Source organism: Dermacentor albipictus, chromosome 1, assembly GCF_038994185.2.
Source record: "Dermacentor albipictus isolate Rhodes 1998 colony chromosome 1, USDA_Dalb.pri_finalv2, whole genome shotgun sequence".
NCBI classification, from domain to species: domain Eukaryota; kingdom Metazoa; phylum Arthropoda; class Arachnida; order Ixodida; family Ixodidae; genus Dermacentor; species Dermacentor albipictus.
In genome coordinates this window covers 324280398-324304780 of record NC_091821.1, presented here as the reverse complement: position 1 = coordinate 324304780, position 24383 = coordinate 324280398, and the positions used below count along the sequence as shown (strand labels likewise).

The following is a 24383-nucleotide window of genomic DNA, read 5'->3' as shown; positions in this document are numbered from 1 at the left end:
GAAAACATAGCACCGTTCCAGCAACACACGCAAATTGGCTATCGACGGTACCACTGGGCTAGGTGGCTATAGCAAGTGGCCCCATTGTGGCGCCACCTTTTACTAACTAACTAACTAACTAAAGAAGGAATTAAGGCTGCTGCCGCCGAAGTTCTGGCGCGCACCTTTGCGTCTTTCTTGCCTTGTTCTTTGTTTTTTTTCGATTATACATACGAGACACAAAAGGCTTCAGACAAGATGACAAGAACCAGTGCGAACAGCAAGTGTAACTAACTACCGCAGGTATAAAACGGCATAGCGCTTTCAGAACGCCGGCCAACTGCGACATTCGAGCGGTGCTCCACGCTTTACACACGACCTTCTTTCCGTAACCGCGCGTAAAATCACTCGTCGAGACGCGTTTAGCTCGGTCTATCATTGCTCCCCGTGTATCTACAAGCTGCCGCGCCGAGAAAGCCCGGTGCCATTGCTTATAAGCGCGCAGCACGGCCCGATTCGCTCGCGCATCGCCATATCTCGCTCCTTTTTCCAGGGACGCGTCGATTGCGGGCGCCGCGCGCATGCGGTGCACGGGGGCCTCGCGGCGCATTCGGGGCGCGTCGATACGGGGCGCGCGGAAACTTGACCCACTGATCGGTCGCCCAAGGTCGGGCCTTCCAGCGGGACCAGCTGTGCGCGCGGGACGCCGTGTTTTACGGCATTCCTATCGGCAGGCGTCAGGCGCCCACATCGCGCGCAGCGGATGGAGAGGCGGCGTGCTCGACTGCCGCTGCCTCACGTCGAGAGAGTCACGAATCCTGTGATTGGTATCGGCACGCCTGACAAGAGGGAAAAGTAAAGCGAAAAGAAGGCACGCAATCGCGCGACTCTCTTCGTTGAGCGCTTACGCATCTGGCCCATTCAGTCACATGCATGCTCGAGTGCGCGGGCCTATATTTTGGATGTCCTGTTCTAGCACCGGTTGAATTGAATTCTGAGCTTTTGCGTGCCAAAACCGCGATTTGATTATGAGGCAAGTCGTAGTGGGGGGACTCCGGATTAATTTTGACCACCAAGGGATCTTTAACGTGCCCCCAATGCAACGGACAGGGGCGTTTTGCATTTCGCCCCCGTCGACATGCGGCCGCCGCGGCCGGGATTTGAGTCCGCGATCTCATGCAGCCGCCAAGCCACCGCGGCGGGTCTTTCTGGCACCACTTACGGGAGCGACACGGACCAGCAGTGGGCCAGTGAAATCTATGGCATGACCAGCAGTGTATCGTGCCAGCTCGGTGAAGTTGGAGATACGAGCGTACTGTGTGCATTTGGGACTCATTCACAGAGGCCGACCCCAAGTTGCGCGAACCTGACTTGCCGTTGGTGATGGCGCAAGAACTCCGTGCGCATGCACCCCCCCCCCCCCCCCCGCCCCTATCTTGTTGTTCTTAGTCCCTCAGAACAAACAGTTGTAGCTGTGATATCGTATCTATTGAAGATCGTTCTCTTTTTTTTTTTTGAAAAAGATAACCCACTCGTGACCCTCGTGAAAGTCACGAATCGAAGAAGGATTTCCCTTTGTCTAGGGTGTGTTGCGAAAAGGGTACTCGTCATATAAAGGAGGAGCGGCCGGGAGAGCCCTTTCGAAGTTACTGCAAGCGTAAAACTGCTAGCTTCGTTCGTGTGCGCGTCACTCCAGTATTGACGTTCTTCTATCTACTGCAGTGTTTTCTATACATTACACAGCAGAGAAATCTGGTGCCAACGCTCTCTTCGTAGTTGTTTTCACTGACGCGCACAGTGCTAACGCGTGCCGCATATGGCCTGATGCATGCGAGCTTCGATCGACCACGCCGTGCTAATAGGCGCAAGACGCAAACAGGACGCCCGACACGTGGACATTGCACGCGTGCACTGCAACCGCGCGGTAGTCTGGACACGCACGGCTGCAGCATAACGCGACTGTGAGGCGCCTGGACTTCACCTTCGGTGTTCTATAGTTGGCCAATTAAACTCTCTAGAACCAGGAATGCCGCCGAGGCAAACACGATCATAAAAGCCTAAACACCTTTGCATAACGACGTGTTAGAAAAAGAAAGAAAAGTGCGCAAAGTGTTTACTATTTTTCGTCTTATACCTCACGCACGTTCGAAATATACACGTAATGTCCGTTGTGCAACCATAGATTTCGCGCAGCCCTGAAACCGTGCGCGTTCCTCCATATTGCTTGCGAGAACGGACGGTGGGTAATTTGTAAGCGTCAAGTGCCTCGCAACCCACGTCAGGAGCTTATCAAGGTGCCGCCGGCTGCCTTGCGTTAGTTTGCGAGAATTCCTCCCGTTTATAGCGCATCCTGTTTTCATCGCAGACTGCAAAATGCGGCGAGCCACGCGGTTCGCACAGTAATGCGACCCCCCACTCCCTATCTCTCTCTCTCTCTGCTCCGTCTGTGGTGACCGTGCGTCCTTGCAAAATCCTGCACCTGCCTGCATGGCGCATGCCCGATCGAATTGCGCAATGCTATAACGCAGAAGCGAACAGGTGCCGCCTGGCGCTTGCCACGCGTCGTCCCTTACCGGTAGTCGACGCTGAGGTGATGCGGCGAGACGGGATCCATTGGCATCCAAGAGGTTCCGGCGGCTGCTCCGCGAGACGCGACGAACATAAACCGGGGGAACGCCGGCGCGGGAACACCGCCACCACCGTCTTTGTCAACCACACGCTTTTTCCTTTTTTCTCTCTCTCTACGCAGATTCCAATATCCGTCGACTGCCGATGTCCTACTCGAGGCTCCGTGTTTGCCCTGTACCCCTTCTCTTGGCACTTTTCGTTCGTTCCACCCCTCCTTCCACGTCCTAGCCCCGAACCCCGCAAGGACGCGTCGCACAGAGAACGAACCTATAGGGCGAGCGGACTGCACTATATGCCCGGTGTTCGCGTGCAGTCCAAGATGTTCGCTGCCGCTTGCGGCCTGAGGGAGGGAGGGGTGTTGCTAGCGAAAACTGAGGACTCCCCCCTACCCCCCCCCCCCCCCTTCTACCCCACTTCACGTGACGTCCGAAAACGTCGTCATTCCTTAGAAAGTACTGAGAAGCCCCCTCAGCACGTTAGGCCGCGTGAAGGCGTCTCAAAAAGGCACAAACATCGGTTGCCAAAAAAACAGGAGCGCACGCGTCAGCCCTGCCCGCTAAGACAATGCACCGGCGGCGCGCTTTCTCGCGAAACGACGCGGCCGGTTTGTTAGCTGCGGCGTCCCGCGGAGTCTGGAGGATGCAACCGACATTTTCTCGTCTCCCCTCGTCGTCGCTCCCTCTCTCGCAGAGGCACGAGAAGCTCGCGCGAGAAATTGACGACACCTAATTGCACGCCGCTAGGCTATAGGGGCCGGCTCCCTGGGTGGCACGGCGGAGTGTCGCACAATTAGAAGTACCGGTGTGTGACGACGCGAGCTGCTGGGGCGAGGGAAGGTTGAAACGAGACGAGCCACACTGAGCCATTCATCTCGTGGAATGCTGTATGTTTACGCGGTGGCATTGACGCCACTGTGGAGCAGCGGAAGGTTTCAGCTATCTCTGCAGAGAGACTTCTTTTTTTTTTCCCCCTTCTCAATTCCTCTCTCTCTCTTCCAATGTAAGAGACGGCGTGGCGGGAAGCCGCGAGATAAACACGTGACGCGTGACGGTCACAGTACGTCATTGGCGCTCTTTGGTCATATCTGGCCCTTAGCCCATAAAGAGAGAGAGAGAGAAAGGCAAAGGAAAGACAGGGAGGTTAACCAGAGATTATCTCCGGTTGGCTACCCTGTTCTGGGGGAAGGGAAAGGGGATGCAATAGGTGAGAAAGAAAGAAAGATAAAAAAAGGAGAAAAAAAAACCTAAGCACACACACGCACGTACACACGAACTATTTCTGTGGGCACTGTCACGCAACCCGCAAAGGCATTCTTAGTCTTACGCAGTGTCACCGTACAGTCCTGCGCCACACAGTGTACTGTCACAATTTGTCAGAAAGTCCCGTGTCTTTCAAGTATCGCAGCAGCGCCTTCATAGCGGATCGCGCTGATGTTCGCGTAGGCCAGGTTCCAAGGATCTTGTCTTCTGTCATTGGGCGCTTGTCCAGTTGGTCTAAGGTGGCTGAGAGGACAATTCTTTGTAGGTTAAAACGAGAGCACTGACAAAGAAGATGCTCGATCGTTTCGTTGCACCCGCAGAAGTCACACAGTGGGCTGTTGGCCATTCCGATAAGGAAAGAGTAGGCATTTGAAAATGCTACTCCAAGCCATAGACGGATAAGAAGGGTGCAGTCACGTCGTGGAAGCTCGGACGGAATATGGAGCTGTAAATTAGGGTCCAGAGTATGGAGGCGTGCACTTGTGAAATCGGATGAATTCCACTGGGCTAATGTCAGGTCACGCGGAAGTGCGGCAAGTTTTTTCGCTGCGTCGGCTCTCGAAAGAGGAATGGCAACGCAGTTGACGCCGTCATGGGCAGATCGGGCAGCTGCATCTGCTCGATCATTGCCATGTATGCCACAGTGACAAGGCAACCACTGATATATTATATCGTGTCCTTCGTCAACTAGTCGATGGTGGACTTCTCTGATCTCTGCGGCGAGCTGCTCATGTGATCCATGGCGCAGTGCAGAGAGTACACTCTGTAGGGCTGCCTTGGAATCACAGAAGATTGACCATGCCTGGGATGGTTCCTCCTTAATAAAATGAAGAGCCGCACGCAGGGCTACGAGTTCAGCAGCTGTCGTTGATGATACATGTGACGTCTTTAGCTGTATCTTGACGGATCTTCTTGGTATCAGCACAGCGGCAGCTGCGCTTGCAGATGTAACTGAACCGTCGATGTAAACGTGTACGCGGCCACTGTGCACCTCATGTAAATGTTCTAACGTGGCCTGCTTAAGGGCAAACGAGGACATGTTGGTTTTCTTCATGATTCCTGGGATGGTGAGGCGTATGTCAGGTCTGTGCAGGCACCATAAAGGTAAGGATGGTCTTGCAGCAGGCATGTAGTTCGATGGCAATGAGGGGCGATTGGCATCAATTAAACGACTGAAGGTTGTGTGTGGCCTTTCTGTGGGTAGAGCGGCAAGATGGTGAGAAGGTAATCGGGCAACGTGCCGAATATGCGCCCTGAGAGCGTCGGTTGCCAAGTACGTTGATATTGGGTGGTCTCGAGCTATGACGATCGTTGCCGCTGTAGACGCACACCTCGGAAGACCGAGACATGTCCTTAGGGCCTGAGCTTGTAGTCCCTGGAGTACACGCAGGTTTGTTTTGCAGGTGTTGCCAATCACAGGGAGGCTGTATCTTGCGAAGCCGAGGAACAAGGCGTTAGCCCATAAAAATCAACATATCACCGTCATCCTCACACTACGTCATATGTGCGCACATAGTGCCAATTCAGGACGCGTAGTAGCTTTACGCAAGTGAAGCCGCTCGACGGAATTCACAGAACCACGGCAAAGTACTCACACTATACATTACTGAAATGTTAAAAAGTAATGCTCCGAAAGGCCCAAGAAGAACTCTGATTGTACGTCTGTACCACTCCATTTTAGCGAATTCGTAACGCTGATAGGCAGCCACTCTGTGACTCATAAAAATAGCAAGGAAAAAAAAAGACGTCAGCACCAACAATTGTTCATTACGCAAGTCGTACAGTTGATGCTGCCCTGCCCAATTATCGGACGACTGTACAACACAACAGAAACGAGAGGTTAAGTGGGCAACAGAAACATAAAAAACGCGACAGCTTTGGATAAGAACGCGCGGTCGTTCGCACTACTTTTAATTCACAATCACAACTGTTCGACTTTAGTTTTGGTTTATGGCTTTTCCCGTCAAGAATGGAAGCGGCTTAGGAATCTTTACCGACCTTTGTAGAATATTCACGCATGCTTCCAGTACTTTTCGACTACACAATGCCTGCACGAAAGCTGGCATCTCTACTGAACCACACGCATTTTCGTAATATATGAAAGTTATATAAAGAGGCTGGTTATACTCAGCAGATTATTTCTCCATTTCACCTGATTGAGATGATGGGGAGGGATGCCATCCACTGTTAAATACCTCTACCTGAAGCCAGTCAGCCTGTTAACTGAATCCTATTGTTGCCCTGATAGTATCGGAAGTGAATCGTTATACATTCTCCTTGCTTTCACTTCATGCCTCAGCAGCGTTCAACTCTCTTTTTGAAATCACAAGCGCGTCAGCGGTTCTCTTGCTAGTACCACGCGATTGGTACGCAGTCTTCGGGATCAGCAGATGTACTCCACGAATCACACCTCATAGATCACGCGGGTGAGACTCTTGCTCCTGCGGACGCTTAATTTAGCGATTACCTTTCGCATCAGTGGTAAATCAAGTGCGTTGTCGAAAGGACGCTTAGCTCGAAGCCATTAAACACCACGGCCTCGGGGTTATTTAACTGCTACTCACGCGTAAAAGGCGCACATGAAGAGACAGAGAGGAAGAAGACAGGAAAGGCAGGGTGGTTATAACCAGACGCACGTTAGGTTTGCTACTCTGCACTGGGGGAGGGTAATTTGTGGGCGAAAGGAAAGGCGGAGGGGGTGAAGCGCAAGTTGCGCGCAGCATTGAAGATCCGCGCCAAGTCCATAAACGATCGCAAAGACCTGTCGACTTGAGGTAACATATAGCAGCGTCCTCGTTGCTTTCTACGCCAGCGATGCACACGGCCATGGTCCAAGAATCATCCTTTCCGCAAAAAGTCTTGAGTCCAGCCTGTCTAATGCTGTCCAGCGCACGTAAAGGCGAAATAGCGCACCCAGAGATGTGGTCATATGCTATAGGCGCCACACTCCGCACTGACCCCCTCATGTATTGCGTCTTAGGATACGCGCCGTCGACAACTCTGCACAAATGCAAGCCGAGTTAAGAACCCGTATAAAGCACACATCGCATTAGAACCATCCACCCGTACGTACGGTCCAATCGCCAGTCGCCTTCTCCTCAGATGGCGCGTAACCATCTCTGCGCTCTCACTACTTCCGCCTTCTTCCATCTTGCGGCAGAGCCAACACCGAGCAGCAAAACGGAAAGCTATGACGACACGAGAACGAGCCGATATACACGGCTGGCTCACGGCCCGGCAAGCGCCCAGCCACCTATTTACCTCGAACACACGTGCCGATTCGGCGATGTTCCAAGGAAAGGTACAGAGCGCGCCGCGATTCAGCGCTGATAGCATGCGCACACGTCGACGCGTCTGCACGCGCACAGATCGCCACCATAGTTAGATTCCTTTATCTATGTCGCCACTATCTGCATGCGCTCATCTCAGCCTTATCTCTCCTCAGCGTCGCACTCGTTTGTTTGCCGCGTGCGCAAGCATCGGGAGCAATGCCAGCGGGTATCGAAGAGCCCTTTATGAGCATACAATATATGTCTCCTGCGGAGCCGCTTCCTCTAATGAACCAACATGCCCAAATGCTCTAAAGTACGTTCGTTAAGAGATGCAGTTTAGAAGATATTTTCCTCGTTTTCAGGTCACACCAATAAAGTTGAATTGGCGGGGCTTTACATTTCAAAACGCTATAACCGACGCCGTGGCCGCGATTTCCCCGTGTATTCTGAACACCTGACTTTCATTAACGCGTGCCTTACTATAGTACACGAGCGTTTTCACATTTCGGAAGTCTCTATCGAAATGCGCCAGCCCCGGCCGGGAAACGAATCCTCGACATTATGTTCAGCAAAAGAACGCCATACGCTAAGTCACCACAGTTATCGATGACGTTGCAGTTCTTACATGGTCGCCTCTGAATTGTTGCAAACAATCGCCCTCACGCAGGCAGCTGTCACCTTCACGTCTTTGTGAGAGTGCTCGCCTTTCTGAGTGTGATGGAGGCTATAGCTTCCATCACTCCAACGAATACACGTAGCAACGAATGCACATAGAAGCCGAAGGTAATAGCGCTCAACGAGCGCGTAGCGAGTCATTTCGCTGCACGTTTGAAATTAATTTGCAGTAGCGTCATCCTGCGCGAAGTTTCCAAGTTCCTTTCCCTCACTAAAGGGTATTTCTGTAACCTATATGAGTCGGTTAAGGGCATAAACTATACTATCAACCAATCACGAGTCGGTCGCGTTCTATAGCCAACAAACGACCCGAGACGATCTACCAAATACCCGTTCCCCAGCGGCAATGGAGCGTGATAAAGCGGCGTGAGCCTTGACGTTAAAGAGAGAGAGAGAGAGAGAAAGGCAAAGGAAAGACAGGGAGGTTAACCAGAGATTATCTCCGGTTGGCTACCCTGTTCTGGGGGAAGGGAAAGGGGATGCAATAGGTAAGAAAGAAAGAAGGATAAAAAAAGGAAAAAAAAACCTAAGCACAGACACGCACGTACACACGAACTATTTCTGTGGGCACTGTCACGCAACCCGCAAAGGCATTCCTAGTCTTACGCAGTGTCACCGTACAGTCCTGCGCCACACAGTGTACTGTCACAATTTGTCAGAAAGTCCCGTGTCTTTCAAGTATCGCAGCAGCGCCTTCATAGCGGATCGCGCTGATGTTCGCGTAGGCCAGGTTCCAAGGATCTTGTCTTCTGTCATTGGGCGCTTGTCCAGTTTGTCTAAGGTGGCTGAGAGGACAGTTCTTTGTAGGTTAAAACGAGAGCACTGACAAAGAAGATGCTCGATCGTTTCGTTGACGTTAACAATCCTTGACGTTAACAATCCTGGTCATCGGATAGGCCTGAATCCCTAACAAGGCCGACTGGTCACCGAGCGCGCGACGTTAACAATCCTTGACGTTAAACGAGAGCACTGACAAAGAAGATGCTCGATCGTTTCGTTGACGTTAACAATCCTTGACGTTAACAATCCTGGTCATCGGATAGGCCTGAATCCCTAACAAGGCCGACTGGTCACCGAGCGCGCGACGTAAATGACCCCTCGAATCTAGGGCGTCGCCACGTGCGAGCGTACGGCTGACACATTAAAAAAAGGCCACGGGGTGGCTGGGCCGCGCGAAGCAGACCGATGCAGTTAACTCACAGAGACAGCGACAACCGGGCGCCAGCCACGCGAAAGAGTCGAAGGTGCAGCCGACGTCGCGGTGAGGCAACGTGAACGCGGCGGCAATGAGGAACTGGAGCCGGCCGGCCAAAATCGCGCTGTCATAGAAGGTCGGACGGGGCCCGAGGAAAATGACGAGATAATCATGCACATGCTCAGGTGTACAATGAAAACGAGTAATGAGGTCAGTGGGCAATATATGCCTGAAGGCCAGGTGTGAGTGGATGTGCACACGCGCGCACCCCGTTCGCCTCTTGCTTCCACTTCTGGCTCGGCCTCCTTCATTAGTTCTTGAGGTCTTGCAACTACACAACTCGAGCCTTTATAAGGAATTCGGGAAATTTATGAAAATGGGAAAATCGGGAGGTTTGCGTGCGCGCCTATATATGTCTGAAAGGTCTACAGCGTCCTCGAAGCCGATAGCACACGTTTGCTTTGGGCTTTCCAACACGATCCGCCCCTGTACAAAAGTCTGAATGGAAGGTCTGTGCGGATTTAATGGAGCCACGGGAGGATAATCACACGCGTCACAATCGCTTCCTCGGATACTGCCCCTCGGAATGACGGCTGCCCAGCCTGGTTTGCCACACGCCTTCCGTATGCGTACGCATATCGAACGCTTTCAAAACAAGTGTTCGGAGAGGAAAGTATACTGAACAGCGCGTGCCACGTGCTCGACGCCCAGCAACAAAAGCCGTCCCTCAGCGCCGTCCCCGAAGGTTATCAAAAGAATCGCGAAGCCCGCGTCTGCGCACGCACAGACGCAGGCATCCGACGAACATGCGCACAGAAACACGTGGAAAAACTGCTCCGCCGAGGCGCGCCACATGACTCAGAAAGGCTGGCCCTGCGCAATCCAACAACTTACGCCGCGCAGCATTCCCCGCCAACGGCGTTTCGCGGGGAAGCAAAACGCGCGCGCCGTTGCGACACCGGGCCACGGACGCGCGGCAAAAAATCGCAGCTGCACAGCACTGTCAAGAAGCGCGCGCGCTCGGGCAGGCTGCAGAAAAGCGGAACCGCGATCGCGCCGGATTCGGCGTGCGCCTCGAATCTCTCCTCCTCGATTACGCAGTCCGCTCTACCTTTCGTCCGCGTATCCACGGGTATCCACGTCCGTATCCACGGGTATCCACGTATCCACGGGTATCCACGTCCGCGTATCCACGAAGACGGTTCTGGCACAGCAGCTGCACCGGCGTAAAGGCGGCAGTGCTTGGGATCGTGCTCTGCCCTCGCCTAAGAACATCCACGGGGTGGGACGCGCACATACCGCGCACTGCGATGTTGCGCGTCATCTGTCGTTGACGCGCCCTCTTGTATAAGGCGGGCGGCGTCACAGCCTTTATTTTCTTTCTTTTACAGCGAAGCTGTTAAGCGCTATAGTTCCCCCAGGATTGCCTCCTTATGTACACAAAACTGCCCATATGTCGGCCGATCCCGAAGATAGTGCAATGCCGGGCCGACCCGTAGCGGAGGTGAAGTTCGCCATCAACCGGCACAGCTTCGCTGGTCATCCTTCTTCACAGAGTGGAAGGGCACTGAGCTTTCTTTCCTTTTTTTTCCTTAAATTTAGGTGTTTTACGTGCCAAAACCAAGATATGATTACGGGGCACCTACGGCTTAATGTGGACCACCGAGGGTTCCTCAACGCGCACTAAACGTTCGGTACACGGGCGTTTTTGCATTTCGCCCCCACCGAAATGCGGCCGCCGTGGCCGGGATTTGATCCTGCGCGCTCGGGCCAGCGCAACGCCAAAGCCACGGCGCCGTCACGGTGGGTGCACGCGGACTTTGTGCAGCCAAGACTTGCATTCCTCGCGACATTCCTGCGAGTATAGCACCTGAATTACAGCTTCCTCTGACCCTTCGCTTCTTCGTTAAAGTGACAGTACAAAAGAATCTTCAGTTAAAATGCGTTAGTGAATCACGCTCTACTCGTTTAGAAAAACAGGCCCTTCATATAATATACCGTCAGAGAAGGCTAAAGGTTTTTTGTGTCAATCTTTTGGTCAATCTTCAGCGATTCAAAGGCAGCCCTACAATCTGTACTATCAGCTCTGCATCGCGGGCCATTCGAACAGTTCGTATTCGATATTAGATGCCTACTCCATACATCACAGGAGAAAGGACACCAAGTGACGTTTCAGTGGCTGCCAAGTCACTGCGGCGTCAGTGGAAATGAAGACGCCGATAATGCCGCTCGGGCAGCTCTTGAAGACGCACAAGAAGAGGCCATACCGCTTTCACGATCCGACGCAGCTAGCAGACTTAGAGTGCTTGCACAGGAGATCACGCTATCTCTATGGTGCACACCAAACAGCCAGACCACCCAGAGCAACCGTCAATACCACCTGCCCTCTTTGATGCATCTCTATATGCCAACTGGACTCCGTCGAAGAGAGGCGACTCTGCTTTATCGCTTATGGCTGGGGGTGGCTTTCACTAAATCTTACTCCTTCAGCATTGGAATGGCCGACAACGATCTCTGTAATGCCTGTCTTTGCGAGGAGACGCTGGAACATGTTCTGTGCGACTGCCCTGAATATAATGTTCAGCGACAGTCCCTGGCATCTGTTCTAGCGCGCCTTGACAGCAGACCATTGTCCCTCGACACGATTTTCACATGCCGCCGACGGAAGATATCGCAGGTGAAGGCGACAAAGGCACTACTTCGGTTTTTGAAAGAGACGGGATTGGACAAGCGGCTGTGAGAGTGACGTCGCGTACCATGCCAGAATGATGGACTCCAACGGACGATGTGTGTGTGCTGTGCTGTGTGCTCTCTCTCCCTCTCCCCCTTCCCCATCTTTAATCTCCCCCATCCCTCTCCCATGTGTAGGGTAGCAAACCGGTTAAGCCAAACTGGTTAACCTCCCTACCTTTCCTTCTCCACTTTTTCCTTCCTTCCTTGTGTCAGAAAAGAGACAAAAACGAAAAACGGGTGGCGACGTCGTCCTGAAGTTCTCGCCCTAGCTAGTCGTGACGTCAAGGATCCTAACAGCGTCTACTGAAGCCTACAGTTAAATGTTTAACGGTGAAGAAGCACTACATCGGCGACATCGCGTTCTATATAGAGAAACCAAGGGCTCAGCCTATAGTGAGCTTCGAGGACCTTTTCTGCGTCAAAATAGACTACGGACGGGAAACTACCTTGAAATACAAGAAGTGAAGAAGCTTGGCCTTCATTTTCTCTAGAAAGTGTGAACACTTTTCTCCTAAGTGAGCGAAGGCAGACTTTCGAAAGATTAGCAGTTTATTTAGAACTGCTCTTCGGTGCCGGGACTGTCGTTGTGTGGGAAACCTTTCAGCTGACCGTTTACAACCCGGAACCATACTGCCGGATTTATTGCTGGTAATTAAACGGCAAAAAACACGACAGGAAAATCTCTCTGTGCTATCCTTGTACTACGTTCTCTCACTATGGTTCCATTCAGCCTGAAAATGCAAGGTCTCACATCGCGCGTCAGCTTGCGAAACTGTTCGTTATCGCAGAAACAAACCCTTCGCTTCGTGTGAAACACGCACATGGACGGATGCTGCCACGCAGGTTTCCAGGAAGTTGCCCGGCGTCGTAGAGCTGCCTTGACAACTTATTCCAGCAGCTGTTCTTATTGCCTAGAGCACCCGGAGAAGCATTGGGCGCGTACAATTTAGTCGCACGTAGCACCCTACAGCTCTCCAAATCCTTTTACGGTCTAGATCACGTGCGTATGCAAACCACGGCCTGTGGCTATCCGTTCGTTGAAGGCAGGCGGGCCGTTTATCCCCGCAAAGCTCCCGCTGCGCCTCAGTTTGCTAGCGGGGGGACCTCTCCGCAAAACCTTGCGCGGTTGCGCCTTTTCCTTGGAGCCGGCTTCACTGCAGTTACCAGTCCGCGCCGCGACACCTCCTTGTCCGAGGCAGTGCTGTCGAATCGGGAGCCTTAACCGCGTGGGCAGCGCGATCCGATCGGCCGGTCCCAGCCACCGAGTCAGAAGCCGCGCCGCGAAGCTTCCTCGACTTCGCCCAGGCGCGCCGTGCCCAGAGAGCTTTCGTCGGCTTTTCGCACGCGAAGATATACAGCGTGTAAATATACCTGCATAAAGCCAATTTCTTTCAGGGTAACAGTGTTGGGCCTCTTTAAAGAATTAGAAAGCAGTCTATCCGCCTACACCTTGTAGTGAGGCCAACTGAAATTTGTCACAATTAATTGACGGGGAAAAAAAACGTGTCGGGAGTTAAAAAGAAAATAGGAGGTGGGGGGGGGGGAGCTCGTAGGGCAAATAAAAGCTGCTGAAGTAGGAAAACTTTAAATCTAAGCCTTCTTTTTTCCTCTCTATTTTTTTTTCTTTTTTCTCTTTCTTTCGCTACATGATTCACGAGCAGGCCCTTAGTGGGAAATACATAGGCACGCCCTGTGTAATGAACCTGTTGGTTCAACAGTTGATGTTATGAGGCCACATGGACTCAATCACCACCACTTCGGTAATTTTCTAAAGGCGACAGAATCACAGTTCGTATACGTGACGTATCACACGGCAGTTCGCTGGCTGAGCTGCGGAAAAGTTTTGCCTCGTTTATTTAACTTTACAGAAAAAGTAAAGTGCTTCTCTTGCCCGGGAAGATCGCATTGAGCCACTATTGTCATGAATGGCTCTGGCAATTTCCATTTTGCATCAACGTAACGAACCACATGAATAAGCTCATTCTGAAGCTGCAAGGAGAGGCACACCTCACTCTAGAAATGTACATGAGCAGAAAAGGCTTCAGGACAAAACTGCAGTTTTTTTTAGAAGCCGATGCAAAATAGAAAGTGGGAGCGTTTCCGCTGCAGTTCAAGGTTTATACAGTGGTGACATTAATGCGGCATTTCTTTCTTTATTCACAACAAGTATCCTCGGCGGTCTGCATTCGCGAATTTCCCGGCGATTCTCTGATCTTGATGCTAGGAAGCAAGAACTACAGATGTTCCAAAATTCACTTAGCTGTAGTGTGTGCATATTGCCAGGTTCCTTTCAATCGGAAGTAATTGAACAGCAGAAAAAAAGGCATCTTGAAGCGCAAATACAAATAAGAAAATATTGTCCATTTCTATACATTACTAGGCTCACTAAGCTCACTAGGCACACCAAAATTCACTAATTAAGTTTTTAACTAATTACCTTATGGAACATATTGCAATTTACAAATTCTATCGGGTGAGACGGAAAGGCGTATACACCTGAAAAAATTTGTATGGACGACATCATCTATGCGCGCCGTCAAACTTGCCGTAAAAATTCACTGTCGTTCCACTTGAGAAATTTTGGTTTTATGCACCGAAGCACACCAGTAAGTGGAACGCCAGTGCATTTCTCCACAAAATTCGGGAGCAATTTTCTCGAAACTGGTGCCATCCTACAAATTCATTCCAAGTTGGTCCGCTTTGCGACCCTCCAAGCAACAATTTGTAAATCGCAATAGGTGCCATAAGGTAATCAGTCAAACATTTTATTAGTGAATTCTTATTAAATAGTCGATTATGCATTAAACCTTTTCGTGCAGGTAATGCCCGCGCCTCTTCGATTAGACCAGCTCATGGACTAGAACTATGCTACCTGCCACAGACAATTAAAAAATATATATGTAGGAACGTGTTCGCTGAAACAACCGGTATATGTATAATAGTGAACTGAAGCCAAGGTATCCGGGAACACCAGGATCCGCTTTCCCAGGCAAACGTGTCCCATGACCGCCAGATTCCTAACTCGCCGGGCAGTCGAGTCCGTGCAGTACGGTCCGCATCTCCTGTTTCGAGCACGGGACAGTGGCACGCCGTAGCGGCTGCGCCGAGATCCTGACGTGTAATACAAGCTGCAGGCTCATTGGTGAAGCGGCCACGCAAAAAAAGTCGCTCCGCTTGCGCCGCGGCCAAGCGCGACATTCGACGATCAGGATTCCGCAAAGACACGTACGCCTCGGGCACGACTGCATGCATTCACATGGTACGCCTACACATTGTGGAGGTAGCAGAAGAATACAAAACGGCAACTACAATTTGGCTCAGTGGCTATGGCGCCCCGGTGCGCCTGTCCAATCAATGGGTTTCAAGAGTAAGGTCCGATATATTAGTGCTATACATAGCCAAGCTTTTGACATTATTATTGCACCGAAACAAAAACACGCACGGCAGCTGTGATGAAGACAGCAGGAATAAGAATTCCAATCATGCGTTCAGCAGGAGACGCCACAGTGCAGCACGCATGCACCGTGCAGCACTAGGGGTGATTAAACTGCGCTCTCGTGCGTCAAGGTGAAAAAAGGTGAAAGAAAAGAAAGGGGGGAGAAGGGCGGGGGAAGTCGCCCTCCACTGCGCTCCATTTCAGCTCGCAGAAGCTAGGTGAATGAATAATATACAAGGCTCGCGAACACAGGCGACCTTGCATTGTCACCACGCATAACGGAGCTTGGAGCGCGGCCCGCTTTACGAGTGACGTGACGACCGCGATGCAAATGAACGAAGAAAACGAGTACGCGCATTAGCTCGAGTTCAGAAAAAGCACTGTCCTCGGACAAGGCCCCAACTAGAGGAGCCCGAAAAGCGAGAAAGACCTCGAGTTGAGAGCACAAAGAAGAAGCAAAAACGAGCGCTGTTGGGAGACACCCGGCGGTGAGGCGGCATTACAAAAGATGGAGAAGGGGGAAGGTGCAAAGAGAGAGAGAGAGAGAGAGAGAGAGATCAAGTGCTATATGAGCAAGCATGCACGAGCGGCTATAGGCGCATGTGCCGTAGCTCACGGACTCAGCTTGACATGACATAAAAACTGTTACAGCGCAAACACATGCAACCACAAAGTGTAAAGGACAGGACACAGCGCTTGTGTCCTGTCCATTATACTTTGTGGTTGCATGTATTTGCGCTGTAACAGTTTTTATGTCAAGTATGCACCAACTCGCCCAGAAAGAAGTTTTAGCTCAGTTTTGACAGTTTGGCGCGAAGGCTCATGCCCTGTGCAGCCTCACGCACGCATGCCTGCTCGGATGTAACTGTGTAGCAGCGAGAGACGAAATTAAGGGAGAATTTTAATTCCGCGAGAAAAAAGAAGCACTATTCCAGAGAGACAAACAAGGCAAATCCTTGAACCTGATGCAGCCAAAATAGTGGCGACTGGCCCGAAGAGGTACGAGACACGGGAGCCACGAAGAAGACGTCGCGATGAAGGTAAGGGCGCGCCGAAGGGCGGCACGGCGGCTGGTACGTCGTCGCGAACCCCGCACCAAATTCTGCCCGAAAGGACGCACCCACTTTTCTTGACGAGTTCGATCGCCTCCTTTCTCCCGAGAGGACATGACGGTGATGATCTGCCACACACGCCAAAATATCTGCATAAAGCGACACTCGCAGATACAGCACTAAGAGTATACGCATGCAACGAGGGAAGTGGTACACAAAGGAGTCCCCCCTCTCCCCCCCCCCAAAAAAAAAAGAAACAGCTTAGTGATCGAAAGAACATTAAAAAAAACCTCCAGCATCTTTCACGAATCCGCCAAACAAGAAGCACGGATACAATCATACTCAGCAGTAAGTCTATAGAGCATAGCCGCTTTTGTTATATGTACACTATATATATATACAGCACTCGCTGACGCTCTTCCAGCATCGAGGCGGTTGATGCAACCGCCAGAAGGCAGTGTATATGGCATCGCTCAGGGCGCATCGATGACGTAAGAGAAGGGCAATAAATGGGAGCAGGCGAAGTTAAAGTAAATCTCCGAATCGCGAAGAGAAGCTTTTCAATGCCGCTTTCGCGAATGCAAGGGAGAATCACAAGAAACGCACGCAAGCCACCGTCGGTTCGCGAGCCCCTGCAATATCTCGGCAGCCGTCGGCTCAATTTCGAGAAGCGACGCCTCGCGCGGAGGTGTTGCGCAGTTTGCAATTTACAAGCGGTCCATATTCACTGCCATCGTGGACGGGTACATTTCCACGCTATACTTGCGAACAAAATGCCTTCACAGAAGCGCCTTATTATAGGAAGCCGTATCACGAGCCAGCCCTACAGACGCTGTAGCTGTCGACTGCGTGGATGAGGTGATGTATGGAGGTTCCCGTATCGAAGGGATCCAGAGGAACGAGCAGGAATATATGAATAGTACCGCGCAAGTTGTCTAAATCGCTTCGTGCGTCTTAATTACCAATCGTATATAGGTCTGCTAAAAACTATTTGTCAGCGAGACAGGTTAGAGACGATAATTTGCTTAGCGGCGAAAACAAACTTCCAACTTTGTCATTTCAGTTTATCCTAGATTCTTCGCCGTCGTGACGTAAACATAGAAGCTCCCCGAGCGCGCGTCAAACCGTCACCATGAGATGCACAAGCAATTGGAGTTCGGAAGTAGTTGTCGACAAAAATCATCAAGCGTAAGCGAACTCTGCCGTTTCGGTACCTTCGATTCTCAAGAATAAAGCCCCATGTACGAGATGCCACTCGCTTCGTTCGGAACCCGACCAACAAGGTCAGACGCTCACCCGGGGTTGAATAACGGGATGGCGGAGGGTGTCGAACTCCGGCGAAATAAATTCAGCTCCGTGGACTGCACCTTCTGTGTTCGCACCCTTGCAAGATATCACGTGTGACGTTCAACTGTTTCTCAACAGAAATTATATTGTATGCAGCAATGCGTCAATAAAAAGGCAACAGTTCTTAGAACTATATTTTAAAGGGCAGGCTACTAGTGATAATAAAAACTGTGCTCTGCACGCCTGCACACCCGAAACACGTGCACACGGGCTGATGATCCTTCCGTTTTATTTACTTACGAACAAGCGCGGGAACTTGTTTTTCTTCATTATTGTTACAACTTGAACAGAGTGAAAAGGAGTAGCCATCGCCAGCACACGGCGACAAGCACTTGTCTATTTAACCCTTCTCCCCGTGCAGGGTAGCCAACAGGAACTACCTCTGGTTAAGCCCCCGTGCCTTTACCTGTATTCTTTTCTCTCTCTAGTTTAATCTGAATAATAATAATAATAATAATAATAATAATAATAATAATAATAATAATAATAATAATAATAATAATAATAATGATAATAATAATAATAACAACAACAACAACAACAACAACGTTGAAAGAAAAAGCAGGCGAGAACAAAAACTGTGACGCAGCAGTGGCACCCCTATGAAGGAAGCTGCGGGCCTACATACACTTCAATTAAATAACTGCCGCTGTGGTGCGCGCGGCTATCGAGCGTACCCAGACGTCGGCGTTGCTAGCGCAAATTTGTTTGCAGTGCTCGTAAAATACGACCGGATGAGACACGCAACTGTGTGCCCTGTTAAAAAAAAAACAGAAAGAAAGAAAGAAAGAAAGAAAGAAAGAAAGAAAGAAAGAAAGAAAGAAAGAAAGAAAGAAAGAAAGACGTTCGCGACGGGCTGACACGCAGCAACGCACCGAGCAGCGCCGACATGCATCGCACTTTGCGACGCAGTCATCATCATCGGCGCGGGAGGATGTGTAGCACGCACTATTTATGTGTACACGGACCGTGCATTCGGGGACACGACTCGCTGCAGCGTCCTTCGGCGCTGTCGCGTACCAACGCTATACGACCTTCCCCAACTGCCCTTACAACGCAATTATTCTGACCTTCCCCTCCTCACCACCAATTACACCACCAATTATTCATGACCTTCCCCTCCTCCGACGCGCATGCGCCATGGTGTCCGATACCTGAACGGCCAGGATCCTTCTGCGCTGGATCCGGTGACGCGGAACCGTCGGAAATACGCCATTCGTACGAAACGTCTCTCAAAGTGCTCGTCTGCTTCTCTTATAGTACACACAACCCGTACGGTGACACCTCGCACTCTCCCTGCATGCGGTATGTATTTTGGTGTTCGACCTAATAGTACAACAAGTATCGCCTGACACTATATACCGAGTGTTTCGGCAAACATACAATTTTTTTAGAAGATTATCTGTAGCACATAGCACAATTTTAATTCACGAGCTGGTCTCCTCCAAGCGGGCGACACTAACACAAAAAAATGAATGCATAATCAACTAATTAACAAACATTAACTAGTTCACTTTTTCAACTAATTGCCTTATGGCACATGTTGCAATTTACAAATTCTAGCCGTGGAGTTCGCAAGGCGGACCACTTGGAACGAGTTCTTTGGATGACACCAATTTCGGGATATTAATTCCCGAACTTTGCGAAGAGATGCATTGGCGTTCCAGTTACTCTTGTGCTTGAATGCATAAAACGACGTTTTGGTAAGGAATTAGTTAACTTACTTAACAACGTAACTAATTAATGTTTGCTAATTAATCGATTACGTATTTCAATTTTTTGTGTAAGTAATATTCGTCGCTTCATGTCGACCAGCTCATGAACTAGAATTGTATTATCTGCCACGGGCAACCTTTAAAAATTACCCTGGTGTAGGGCAGCCAACCGGACGTTACTCTGGTTAACCTCCCTACCTTCTGCTTTTCTCTTTCCTTCCTTCTAGAGTAGTAGCAGAAGGTGCGGGTTCCGGGAAATTAACGCTAACTACCGGAAGACATTCGTTATGGTTTTTAACAGACACCCATCTCCTCCGTTGCTCACTCGCTCGTTCAGGGCTTCTTCCTCGCAGTGGGTTTTGTTGAGCGTAAGCATTTCAGCCTTGCTTTCGGAAATTAGAATTTGTTCAGAAGAATTAATAAAGAAAAAGAGAAGAAGATAAGAGCTATTCGTTCCAGTTACTGGCATCGCTACAGGAGCTCCCTAGCAACGCTCTCAGTGTCATCCCACATTCTCATCGGGGCCACATGGAGTCCTTGAAAATTCCACAACCCCCATTTCAACTCGCCACTGTTTACGCTATGCTTGCGCTTGGCAGGAGTAAAAGTGTCGTCCACGAGAAATAACCGCGTACTATAGACGTGACTTGCCGCTTCGCACTTATTCATAAACAGTGTTTTCCCCGACTGCTGAGCAGTGGAACATGATACCTTTCAGTGTTTTCGAGCACTACAGAGCGTTTTCCTTGGTTTCTACTTCGATATTGTGCTTTTGTTTGATGAAAACTTGTCCTTCTCTGCACTGTTTCCACCCCTGCGATAACACAAATAAAGGGCTGCAGTGCATGCAAAATCAAGAGTAAATAAACGCTTCATCCTTTTCCGCCTACACACGGCAAGTTGTCCAAAGCGCCAAGCGGAGAACGAGCGTTGTAGCGCCTGTAAAGCGAGCTGTGCCTGCACTGAGCCAGAACCAGGCGCGATACCGAGCCTCTATCCCGACGGCCTCACCCAGCGGTCAAGAAGATAAACAGGGAGACGTGACCCACAGCGGCTCGTAGAAGACGCGGTCACTGCACCGACGACCGCCGAAACGAGAACGAGCCAAGCAAACTGGAGCGGCCACAAGAGCTATAATGGCAACTATTTCTCAGAGGTCTGAGAGCCGAAGCTGCCGTACAAAGAAAAAAAAAAAGATGTTCACAGCAAGATGGAGACTTGAATAATCAACCGTGGGTCGAAAAAGGGATAGGCCGTGGTGGTAGTGATGGTGATCTCTACCAACATATATACCATTCGAAATGCGGTGACGATAAATAGTTATGATTAGAGCTATAATCAAGTTTTATTAATGTAGTGCAGTCTACCTGTTTGCCTGTTTCTCCTTAATATTTTCTATGTTCATTAAAGCCTCTGTCTCTATATATCGTACAGTTATTTATACCCGCAACGACCCCGGCTTTATCGATCTCTTTCCTGCTTTTTTTTTTCCCACCAATATTCTAAACGTCTCTTGATTATATCGACCGCTGACCAGTTCGTGCTCCCATCCGCTTTGAATCCCAGCGCTTCTGGTAGGCCGACGTTCCCTGAAGTTCATGCTGGTAGGCGACTTTTAGAATAGCGTCCCCGAGCGGTGTCGCATTGCCAAAAACCCAAGCTTCTTTGACCGCCTTTTGCGTTCTCTTACTTAAGTATCATTGCGCAGCAGAAATGACACGGACGTAAAAGAAGAACACACACGAAGCACAAACTTTCACCTAAATTTATTGTGCCACCGAATCGGTTTATATATGCGAAGTAGTATAGTCTGTGCATGCGCTTACACGAAGAGAATCAACTGCGCATTCGCGTAACGTAGTTATGAGTCACGTGATGCAGCCTCCAAAAAACTTAGTTCTTTTCTTACCAACCAACTGTTGCAACCAAGTTTTTACCAACTTGTTCGGCATGCTGATCTCACTGCGTTCTCTTGCAGGGCTGGCCGATAGCCTCCCCTAACTTTAGGTTCCCTGTAACTTTTAAGACTGGCTGACGTCTCCGGAGCCAACGCTTAGACAAATGGACTCGCATTGATGAAGACAGCTTTCTTTGTCGAAACACTGGCTTCAGAGAGATTTCTTGTTGTACCGCAGTTGATCATTTCGAGCTTACGTTGAGTCGATCGCGCATTCAATTCGTAGTAAACGACTGCACCGACGCTAATGCCCAGCGGTAAACCTATCCTTGACACAAACATTCGCGCTAATACAATACCACGGCCGCGCGTTTCCATTGAGCGGCCGTGACAATACTCTGCCATGGATGGCTCTGGCTAGTGTCGGCCAATGAGTGACGAGAGCCGGCTGCGTGTAAGGCTCGCTCATTGAGCGTCACTAACCCGTGCGTGAAGCTTCCGCTCAGTCGTCATCGCGCGGAGAGGCGGACAGCTGGGAGGAACCCGAACGAGAATAGGTTCTCTTCTCTCGTTGGCTGACGCAACCCATGGCTGTCTCTGCAGTGGGAAGAGTCGGTGACATGGAGCACAGCACAGACACTTCATCTGGCCCTCATTTCGAATGCATCTATGCATTTTCTGTATATGAACTCCCTATACTCACGACCAATACACCCCACTCGAGCATGTGAAACTGGCATCTCACGATGTTATTCCCTTTAATTGTTACCTGCCTCAACCTTGATGGAGACTGCTTTCATTTCCTTTTTTTAACATGGCCACATCGACACTTAGAGGTGGTATATATAAAGATTACGGGCGGGCGTTTAAGGTTATCGCTGCTACACAGAATGGTGGCGCGGTCATATTTTATCGCCCTCTGCATTGTTTGGGGAAAGGCTTCTTTTTAACAAAGCATATATAAGCAGGTGGTAAAAGTTACCCTGACAAACAAACCGATAGACAGGTAAGTTCTCGTAACGTATTCCAGGCACACATGATGGTGATGTGGTCGTGCTTTAAGAAGACGGAATAGGAAAGCACTTAACAATAGGCCCATATCGTTTTATTTCTCCTTTCTTCAAGGCCAACTTCGGACGCTTGGCGATGTCGCGTGTCCCGTACTTATACGTATCGTCAGCAAATCTGCGCTGGGCGACGGAGCGCATAGCGAAGTACAGACACGGTGCGAGGAAACGCTCAGAGACTGCCCCCTCTCCTACTCCCTTTCCCACCCACTATTTTCTGCGTCTAGGCACGTCGTCCTTCGACGTCTGAGCGGCTTGCGAGCGTGCACTCTCGAATACCGGCCGTCGGCTCTTCAGCTAGACTGGCCATTTAATGCGAAAATCGATGGCATTGAGCCAGCCGGCAGACGATGGTTCGAGACGAGAAACCGCAAGCTTGAATGTCGTTTCGCAACGAGCCAGGCGGACCAATGAACGATCGCTCTTTGTGGTTGGGTATGGGTTCTGCGCAGGCGGATGTATTAGCAGCATAACCATCGTCGCATGCGCGAAAAGACTGCTTCTATAAGTTATTTTGCGTCTTTCTTTTTCTTTTTTTTTCAGAATCCGCATTGAATGCTGAAAAATTCTCGCGTGCGAAGCGCACGATCGACCCTCGGTCGCTGTTACGTAGTGCGAGTCAGGATACGTACCTCCCTTTGCGTGTGCTACACGGTGATTTAACGAGATTTCGGCAACCTGTAGATGAGGACTACGAAAGACGAGAGGTTATGCTCGTGGCCAGCAAATGCGGTGCGGGCGAGTTCCTTACTCTTGGGTTACATACATGTACACGAACACACTTCGACAGTCGTGTCCACCAGCCACACCATGCAGCAATATGTGAAACGTCCATGTTCAGTCTGCCAGTACAAAACCTTCCGACGATAATCTACAGTAGGGCGTCCGCATCTCTCTAATACGATGAATTACCGCTATCAGCCACAACTTACACCAAAGGCAGCCAAATAAGTCCTCTCTGTTAAAGGTAAAGCTCGAAGGTGGACCGTGGTACTAACGGCCACACTTGCAGCGCTCTACACAGAGCGAAAGCAAGAAACGATGGACAAACAGAAATGGCGCGTTTACATCAACACGGTCGCTTGCGTAGGCACTGTTTAACGTCAAAGTTACCCCGCCAGTTAGATCTCTGTTCCCAACAAGAAACACCACCAAATACGGCAGGGACCACACAATATCGAGTACATAGCCTAAACATACTGGACACAGCTCGCTATGAACTACTTCGCAATTCGGCAGCTCAAATTGAACAGCCACAACCGCCAGGTGTGAAGCAGCCACCGGCCAGATGCTTCACCGTGCTTAGTGCTCCATGGTCGCGCGGAGCCGCTCTACTGAATCTTAAGATAGGTGTATTTCGGCTGTTCCATAGGATCTTCTTAGAGAGGCCGATTTGTCCAGCAAGTGGTGAAGCTAAGAAGCTTAGTGAAGTTTAGAAGTGCTTGGCTAATAGCCACCAGCCGGCTTTGTGTAGTAGGACTATAGACTTGGTAGAGTGTATACATCTTACATCTGCTCGATCCGTTTGGCAGCCTCGTTCATTTCCTCTTAACAGTGTCAGTGGTGAGTGACATGCTTACACCACGCGTAACTCTGTGGCTTATTTACCATGCACAAGTTAAAAGGAAAACGCTCGGGCGGAGCAACTGCCCGCGCGTACTTGCGAGGCTATAGGTGCGCCTGTAGGTACATACCACCACGCATCCCCCTTCACCACACATGCACCCATAACCTTGCTGCCAGTGCAGCGGCAAAACGGCGCGCATCACAGCTGTAGGTAGCCGTCCCAAGTTCCCTGCGCTGCGCAGTGTTCTTGGACGTTCGCCAAAACTTCGGTGCTCTGGTGGGCACGCGCATCGTTTGCATTTCACGACTACCAGGAATTCCACCTGCCGCGACCTTCAAAGTCGACTCGGCGTCCTCGCCACGGCTTCTCCACAGAGGAACGCGACGGTGCGGAGAGCCCGGGAAAACCGCAGGGACCGGAGATATCTCGCTATCCCGACATATCTGCGACAAAAGTGGCGCAGACAGCGAGACATAAGGGCCTATAGCGGCCGCCAAGCGACCGACGGTCGTGTCGGCGGTGCACACTCACCGCTTGCTCTTGCTCCGATATCAGACAAAT

The 24383-nt window shown here is 50.5% G+C and overlaps 1 protein-coding gene across 11 annotated transcripts in view; it reads right to left on the bottom strand.

The window, feature by feature from the left end:
- Positions 1-24383, bottom strand: part of Ndae1 (Na[+]-driven anion exchanger 1) — a 248863-nt gene that overhangs the window by 113651 nt on the left and 110829 nt on the right. Inside the window, exon 1 of one of the 11 annotated variants that reach the window (XM_065453177.1) lies at positions 2553-2608. The exons of the other annotated variants lie outside the window; for them this stretch is intronic. Coding sequence (XP_065309249.1) covers positions 2553-2599 — 47 coding nt within the window. The 5' untranslated portion in view covers positions 2600-2608. Of the gene's footprint in view, positions 1-2552; positions 2609-24383 lie in introns of those variants that run through there. 11 annotated transcript variants of the gene reach the window in all.